General features: G+C 46.1%; 1 protein-coding gene across 1 annotated transcript in view; it reads left to right on the plus strand.

Moving 5' to 3' along the window:
- The first annotated feature begins 7,148 nt into the window (after positions 1-7,148).
- Positions 7,149-9,327, plus strand: part of LOC142573880 (uncharacterized) — a 3,176-nt gene continuing 997 nt past the window's right edge. The window contains exon 1 of the mRNA XM_075683096.1: positions 7,149-7,477. Coding sequence (XP_075539211.1) covers positions 7,419-7,477 — 59 coding nt within the window. The 5' untranslated portion in view covers positions 7,149-7,418. The remainder of the gene's footprint in view (positions 7,478-9,327) is intronic.

The following is a 9,327-nucleotide window of genomic DNA, read 5'->3' on the forward strand; positions in this document are numbered from 1 at the left end:
AGTGGGGTTACGGAACGGGTGCCAAGTCGAGGACGGCGGAAGCCTAGGTTGGTGATGAAATGAAGAAATTCGCAGGCACAAGTTGGAATCGGTTGTCGCAGGACAGGGGTAATTGGAGATCGCAGGCAGGGACCTTCGTCCTGCAGTGGAGATAACATAGGCTGATGATGATGATTATCATGAAAGAAAATAATTCATAACGACAGGAAGTACAGCACCTCACGAGAAGTTGTCGATGCTTTTGCAGATTTCTTTTCTTTAGTAGTGATTCGCATATATCCACGCAAAATAATCATTTAGTGCAATGCCTACCTCACTCATTGTTATTGTTTCCAACCACACCACAGGAAATAGAAAACATTATACGAAATTTAGAAGCAACCAGGGCAGGTCTTGATAATATGCATTCAAATCACATCAAAGTAATTCCACATCTGATCTCAGAGGCTCTGACAATTATTACCAACCTAATGTTTAAAACTGGAACTTTCAGACAACGACTAAAACAAGGTAAAATTACTCCAGTATTCTAAAAGGGTGACCATGCCTTGATCACTAATTATGGACAAACGTTCATTCCACTCTTCTCCAGAAAAGTTACTGGACGGCTGGCAGAAAAGCGCCCAAGTACCGATCTGAATTTAGCATTCTTTCACCGTTCGAATTTGGCTTCCGCAAGGGCTATTCAACCGAACATGCTCTCACGGCTCTAACTGAACAATTAAAGATGGAAATCAATAGGCACATGTATGCTGTGCTCGTGGATCTAACTAAAGCCTTCGATAACATTAACCACCGCATTTTATCCTTGAATCTATCGGAATAAGAGGTCTTGCTTTAATACAAAATTACTTAGTAGAACGTAAACAGTAGAATAAATTGTGTTCGTTCTAAATCAATGACAGCTAACATGGGCGTAACACAGGGATCCATACTTGGCACACTCTTGTTTTTATTATATGTTAATGACCTACTTAATTGTCTGCTTTCTTCTAACTACATTCTTTATGCAGTTGACACAACTATCTTTAACTTAGACAATTGTGTAAGAAACATATTTTCAAGCCTTAATAGTGACTTAAACAACGTGTTAAATTGGTGCAATATTAGCCAACTCGATATAAGCTCGTCCACAACTAAATTTGTTTAATCACGTCCTACCAACGCTCACACACATTCATTCCTCCGCTCAACATTGGCAATAATGTTATCGTCCATAGTGCTCCTTGTAACCTGTAATTTGGCTGTAGAACTTCTGAGTTCAACCTTAAATTTTATCAACACATAGCCAACATTAGGAAGAAGGTAAGCTACGGAATAAAGACACTTTTAAAAGCGCGGTATGTATTTAGCCATAAAACACCACGCTCTTTATGCATTCGCATATAAACTATTGCATTGCATGCTAGGGCAACACATATGCTACCAACTTAAATCATTACAAGTCTTACAAAACCAGGCTGTTAGAATAATTAGTTTTAGTCCTAACTATTTCAATTCCAAACAGCTACTAACGTAACTATAGCATTCTTACTGCAAAGGGAGCTATTAACTTTGATCCTGGTACGTTTTGATACCGATAACTATATCATGCTAACCGCAACAGTCTGACACCCCGATTCATTATGCAAAAAAGAGGTGAGGCGTGCAGACAGGACACAAGAGTAGAGAAGTGGACACGAACGCCGACTATCAGCTGTTCGTGTTGTTCACTTCTCTACTCTTGTGTCCTGTCTGCACGCCTCACCTCTTTTTTTGCATAATGAATCCTTACCAACTAGCTCAGCTTTCTGTCGTTCTAAGCTTCATGACATCCCGATCTTGACTAACGAATAGTAATATTACGCGATTTGCATTAAAAATAATTTCATTTTTTCAATGGTCCATACCAATTATGGTAAGCAGAGTATCCATTTTTCATTCGTTTCCTTCTGGAACACACTACCTCCTAATATTAAGTCATGTCAATCATTTGAATTTTAAGGAAAACTGAAAGACCATATTTTATCATTTGCCACCATCTTGTGATGTTCTTTCTTTCCTTTTTTGTCTCTAAATATACACTTCATTAATACTTACATATGGTACACAAATAAAAGCTCGTTTGGTTGTGTCTTATTATCCATTTACTTGTATAACGGTGTTAGAGTTAATTCTACCTCTGTAATTAGTAAGATGTAATAATAACTATTATACTCTTTTACTAGCCTGTCTGTAGATAATTTTTAATAGTACTGTTTGATCTAGTCGAACACTATGTTTGCTATATTTAAAAATTTCTTACAATAATTGTTGCAACTGCTGTTTATGTTTTTACTCGTGCGCTGTACTGGAGGTGCCATTAAAGTATTTGGCCTCTGGAGCTCCACCTGTATAATATTTGCTTGTACTGCAACTTGTGTATAAACAATAAAACCTCAATAAAACCTTAAAAAATGGCGCTCATCAGTAGCATACCGATGTTTTCTTCATATTTAAGAACATCGGGCGATAAGTAAGTTCCCTTCGTTGTTTCCGGGTTTTCAAAGCACTACGGTCCACGAATATGTATCTTAATATCGAAAAAAATGCTACGAAATGATAAATTTCGCGAAATCCGTTTTTTTTTTTCGTCAGCGATGTGACTACATATTGATTATTTGCCACGTTGGTTAGTTTCCGACTTTCATTTATCGTAAAAAAAATCTGCAAACGTTTCTTTCAGCAAAGGTTACTACATGCGTCGTTTGTAACACGTTCTGCCGTACGTTTCAAGGGATGCGTAAGACGAAGGGTCGAACAGATCAGTCAGTCCGCGCGAATAAATTGGCGTGGCGTGGTGTAGACGCCACAAACGCCTCCACAACTGTGTGCAGCGTGATTTAGGGGCGCTGAACCAAGTCACGCCTGCCCGCGAAGATGAAGCAGCAAATAAGCCCTTTCTGCAAATACAGCAGTACAACAGAGAAGAGGTGGGCGAATTGGCGCTTTATTTTGGAAGACCACACAAGCAGTGCACGAAGGACTGAAAATCACGACATCGGCGCGTTGCGTCTTTTCATGTTCTTTCTGCTGCTGTTTCTCAACTTCTAAATAATACAAGTCCGGGTATAAGAACGTTTCCAGTAGCCTTGGACGGCACGGGAACACGTGAATTATTATGTAAGCTCATGTTTCACTACGCGCACGACACCTGAGAAGTGGGACTAGGCGAGCAATTTTGAAGCCTGACGAACACCAGATTAAGGCATGGCATCAAGCACGTGTGCAAGTAGTGGAGGCATTACAGCGCCGCAAGGGTCTTAATGGGAACAGCGCAGGGGCACAGACTGCACACAAATAGTGTCTCCATAGATACATCACCAGATCTTACCCTCACCTCTCGGGTTAACTTCACTAAATGGGAAAACCTTCAAATCAATTTTGGTAGCGACCACTACGTCATACAGATTTCTGTTACCTTCTCTCACAAGCCCTTTCACACTCTGCCTCCCAAACTTACGGATTGGGACAAATTTCGGAAAACTCGCGCAAATAATGCTCCCAATTCCATTCTTGATCTACAGCAATGGATTAGTCAACTCCAAACGGACGTTGACAATCATACTACAACTATGCCACCTGACGCTCCTTTTCAAACAGCTGATGCCAAACTATTACACATGTGGCAAGCGAAGGAATCACTACTAAAGCGGTGGAAAAGACGCCGCCATAACCGCAGGCTTCGCATACGTGTAGCCAGACTTGACGATGACATACAAGCATATGCGACCCAACTAGTTAATCAACAATGGGGCCAAGTATGTGAGAGCATGCATGGTAATCTCAGTAGTAAAAAGACTTGGCAACTGCTGAGACATTTGCTTGATCCCTCGACCTCGCGCGCGCAACACAGTCACTACATCACTCAATTATTGCACAAACACAAGGATAATATTCCCCATCTTTTTCAGGAGCTTGCACGATTACACCTCCCTCCTACCACAACTCATGAGAATTCAGATTATACAGGCGATGTTAACGAACTTCTCGACGCCCCAATAACGGAGGCAGAAGTGCGACATGCCTTAGCTTCCCTTAACACTATATCTGCTCCCGGTATAGATAATGTAAATAATAAATTACTCCGAAATCTGGACGACAAATCAATCTCTGCCCTCACAGAATACTATAACCATTGCTTCGATAACAGCTCTCTTCCGAGCTCATGGAAAACTGCTAAAGTAATCGTTATTCCCAAACCCAATAAACCATCTGACATAGCTAATCTTAGACCTATTTCCCTCACGTCATGCTTGGGCAAAACGCTCGAACATGTCATGCTTAATCGCGTCAATAAATACGCAGAAGACAATCAGTTATTCCCGCCGGAGATGATTGGCTTTCGCCAGTCGCTTTCTTGCCAGGACGCCATGCTAAGGCTCAAGCATGACCTTCTCACTCCTATGTTTAGTAATGACACCCAAGCCATCTTAGGACTCGACCTTCGCGGTGCATTCAACAACATAGATCATGGATCTATCTTACGTGAGTTGAATGTTATTAACTGCGGTAGAAAAATGCATGACTACATCCGCGAATTTCTTACCAATCGCACAGCTATCATAAGTCTCAATGATCAAACTTCGCCCCCAATCACCCTAGGTAGCTTTGGCACTCCTCAGGGATCTGTGCTCTCGCCGTTTCTATTTAACCTAGCTATGAGGTCTATTGCTGGGAAGGTAGCACAAATACCGGATCTCCAATATTCCTTATATGCAGACGACATTACCCTATGGATTAAGGGTGGCTCGGATGGCTACATTCAAGATACCTTACAAGAGGCTGCAGACGCAGTGGCTACGAGAGCCGGGTTCATGAACCTCGAGTGCTCGCCCACCAAATCTGAGCTGTTAATTCTATCCGCAAATAAATGCGTTACGACGAACATTCAGATTAACATTAACGGGAAGGAAGTTCCCGTAGTAGACAAAATCCGTGTAGTTGGCATGCACATTCAATCTAACAGACTCAATACGTATACACTTCAAACGCTTACTGCCAGCGTAGGTCATACCACACGGCTAATAGGAAGGGTGTGCAATAAGCACGGAGGTGTCCGCGAGGCAGAATTGCTAAGACTGGTACAGGCGTTTTCTGTCAGTAAAATCACATTCTCCCTACCCTATCTCCACTTAACTAGGGCCGAGGAAGATAAAGTTAACTCATTGATACGCAGACTCTACAAATTTGCCCTTGGAGTGCCAAGTAGAGCTTCTACTGAGAGACTTTTGGCTACAGGTACCTTGAATACTTTTAGTGAGCTCGCAGAAGCCCACCTGACCGCTCAATACCAGCGCTTATCGAACACCCACACTGGTAGGCACATCCTAAACTCCCTAAGTATTGCCCCAGCACCCATGACCAATGAGAAATTCAATATTCCCCACTCGATACATGAGCACTTTCATATCCCTCCTCTACCTAAGAATATGCACCCTGTTCATCACGAACATAGAAGGCAACAACGAGCTAAAGCCCTGCAGAAAAAGTTATTTAACTACAAAGACGTGCTCTATGTCGATGCCGCAGAGTATCCGTGTGGACATAAATTCGCCATATCAGTTGTTGACTCCACTGGCAGTATTACGACGGCAGCATCCATTATAGCCTGTTCCTCGGAGGAGGCAGAGGAGGCGGCGGTGGCACTCGCCGCGACAATACCCAATTACTCTGTCATAGTAAGTGACTCCAAAACTGTCATACACAACTTTGGAGCGGGTAGGGTTTGCAGGACAGCCCTGGCAATTCTATCTCACAATCCGCCAGCCCAACTTCTGAGTTTAATCTGGACACCTGCTCACGCAGGCCTAATCGGCAATGAAGCGGCCCACCTAAGTGCTCGAGCTTTCACGAACCGAGCACAGGCAGGGGACGGTTCAGACGCTAATAATCTCCCTCTAGCATTCACCTCCAAAGACAGATTACTTACTTACCACGACATTTGCGGGCATTACCGCCTAGGTCGCCTAACCCTCCCTCCTTTAATGATTCGGTCGTCACGCATACACGAGGTACTATGGCGTAAACTACAGACTCGCACTTTTCTGTCTCCTGCCTTACGTCACAAAATTCACCCGGGAATATACCCTAATTCAGCCTGCAAGTTTTGTCCTGCCAGCAGAGCGGACCTTAACCACATTATGTGGCAATGCAAGAACCACTCCCCTCCTCCTAACCTTTGTAGAGCTTTAAGTAGTAGGGAGCTGTGGGAGGCTGCCATGCGCAGCTACAACCCCGAACTTCAGGAAGCTATCCTGAGGTGGGCTGAGGTGGTAGAGGAGGCCTACCGCGAGTAGGATAACCTCCCTCGCCTTCTTCCCGCACTTCCTTTCCCTTTAAGATGGGATAAATAAAGTTGTCTCTCTATCTCACATACGCGGGCAACAGCTGCAGCGTTATTCTGCTTAGTGATTTGATATGTCCATGTGGAACGCGACGCTTAACTGTCGCTGTCAGCCGTTATTCCGACATACCGGCCGTCGTGTGCGAAATCTCGCGAATTCTCGCCGATGCAGTTCCGCTGCTCGACCAGCTAACGACCGCGTTCAAACCCCGTGCACGCCGCTCCAGAACGCGGACCGAATGCCTGTGCACGATACCGGCCGAGAAGCCCGACAAAAAAGAATGATTCTGGCGCATAAAAAGCGATCTTCGCACCTCTCTCTCTACGTTCCCCTTGCGCGGCGACGGGTGTGAGTGCTTTCAACTTAATTGCGAACAGAAACATTAATCTGAATAGAAATTTTCTCTCGGCCAGCAGTACACGCCCCGCAGTTTGCGTGATTCATGGCCTTGACGAAGACGAACAATACAGCAGGCGGTGCGACACACGCGAGGCCGCGCTATACTCGAGCGCTGACAGACACTTGACGCGCGATTGCGCCGTCGGAAAAGCTCGGCCGTACTCGACTTCTTTCGAGAGTTTCACGGAACCGTACCATCCTAAATGTGATTTTGATTTTTCTTTGTTTTATTCATAGGCGCTGCAGCCCTGTCATAAGGCTATTGGCCTCGAGCTCCACCACTGGAAGAGCTGGCGCCACCATCGGCGTGACGTGGCATGAGTGATCACGTGGATACAGCGGCCGCGTCGGCTGCTTCAGAGGCCCCGAAGCGAGCTGAAAACGAAAGTCCCAGCTGCGCTGCGGTTCTGGTTAAGTAGTTAGGCTTTACTGCCTTGGGTGTCTGCTTGACAACATTTTAAAGTACTATAATAGGTAGTGGCTGCCTTTGGAGGCGTGCAGCATGGTAGGCTACTGCTCAGTGCCGCAGTGCCTGACGTACGCGACGGAGCCTGGTGCCAGCCTTATTCACACGTAGCCGCAGGACAAGAAGTTGCGTGAAGCTTGGCTGGCGAAACTTAGAACTGGCAGACAGCCATCGGCTACAACTCGGGTATGCAGCAAGCACAGAGGCGAGGAAGATTTCTGCTACTGCGCCGGGGCTGCGATGTTCGGTGAGTAGCAGAAAACGCGTATTGAGACGCTCGCCCGTGCCCGCTGCTCGGTTAATCGGTTAATGCCATGACGGTTTGGTCTACGAACTTGATGCTAGATACTGGCAAGTTCACTGCAACGGAAAGGCAGCGGTAAGACGCACATTAAAAAAAGGCATGTAATATGGTCATGCTTAGATTATGAATTAATGCATTGGATTACGAACAAGCAGAGGGAAATCGCACGCTGAGAAGACCGATAAACATACAGTGCGACGCAACTTGAGAAATAATATTGACATGCCCAAGAACTTAGAAGACAAAATAGATTGAATCGTCGCGACGGCACATCACAGTCACCATAGGCGTCGAAGTCTCTATAACGGAATTATTTTTGAACAGTTCTGATAGCGTCCACGCAATAATGGTTGCTAGTGTACTGTCAATTGATCATATGCTGCGGCCTAAAGCTCGCGGCCCGGTGCGAAAACGTGCTCACAGCAAAACATTGTGTGCGGACATGCATGCAGACGCGCAGTCGGTCGCTGAGGACCCGTGCGATCGCTGCAGTGAGGATTCATTCTGTTATGCTCCATTTGGTTATACAAGCAACCGACTACAAGAACATATTTTACATGGTTTACTCTCAGCGTTTGCCTACCTTTCATGAAACAAGCCTGTTCGGGAGACTCCATAGCGGCGACCGCGCGCAGTGGCGTTTACTGTACGTATTCGGTAAAGAGATAGCGTCTGTAAACGATTCTGTGCTTTCAGTTTGCCCGTGGTTATTATATTGACAGTCAAAAGGTTCCCTCTTTTTGAGAGTACTTGCATAAATGTCCAGAAGGGCTGCCGCGTGGTGTTTTTATTGAGCGCCGTAAGCGAAACCTATGAAGAACGCGCCGCGTGATCCCTCATACTACGCAAGGGAGGCGCTTCCGACAGATGGCAACTCCGTAACTCCTCGCCGCCAATACCACGAGCGGGTCATTTGTACCCAAGTCGCTCTTAACTTAGATATGCTCCTAACTCGAAGCTTAACTTCCTTTTTCCTTAGCACCCGACTCCGCTTGTTTTCGCAGAGCGCATTTTCCCACTGCGTGCCTCGCTCAGGTGCCCCGTCCACCGCTTATGCAGCGGCTGCCAATTCTTTGGTAAGCCCCCGCAAGGTTCACCCCGGAATCGACGTAGTTTCACCTCCAATGCAAGAACTAGTCGATATCTCCACCCCAGGTCTCCCCCCTCGTTGCCAAAGGTACGATCTGTCCACCCACAGGCCAAACTGAAAGCTCATTACGGCCAGTTTCCTCGACGCTAGGCGAGCTACGTTCACGTACCGCCTGGCGCGAGGGTGCCGGCCTTTGAGTTACAGGCGCTTCACAGCGGTCCCGGCTCGTGGAGTGAGCCCCTTTTGTGGCGGTCGTGAGGACTCGGTTCATATCTTTACGCAGTGCTTGCTTCCTGCAGCTCTTCTGCAAAGGATTGCTAGTCTCTTTATGCTTCCAGGTGTTCCCTGTCCGACGGTTCGATTTTTGCACCCTTTGCCGAACCAGGCGATCAACCGGTTCGTGCTCCTTCTCGCCGAGTGCTCATACCAAGTTTGGTTGGCACGCAGTGATGCGCTTTTCCAGGGACGGGCGCCGGGCCTTCACGAAGTGCTTGCGAAAGCGCGGAAGGAGGTCCGGTTCCATCTCACCCGAGAGTGGTATCACTTGGGCGACAAGAAGTTTCTCGAAGTGTGGGCTCGTCCTGCCGTGATTTTTGATGAGTCAGGTGGAAAGCTATCCATTAAGTTATAATGCATGATCCTAAGGTCGCTCGACTCGGCCGTGTGTGCCAGTCGATCTACGGGGTTTTGTTTGGCTCTGTAG

This window comes from Dermacentor variabilis, chromosome 3 (genome assembly GCF_050947875.1).
Source record: "Dermacentor variabilis isolate Ectoservices chromosome 3, ASM5094787v1, whole genome shotgun sequence".
Classification (NCBI taxonomy): Eukaryota; Metazoa; Arthropoda; class Arachnida; order Ixodida; family Ixodidae; genus Dermacentor; species Dermacentor variabilis.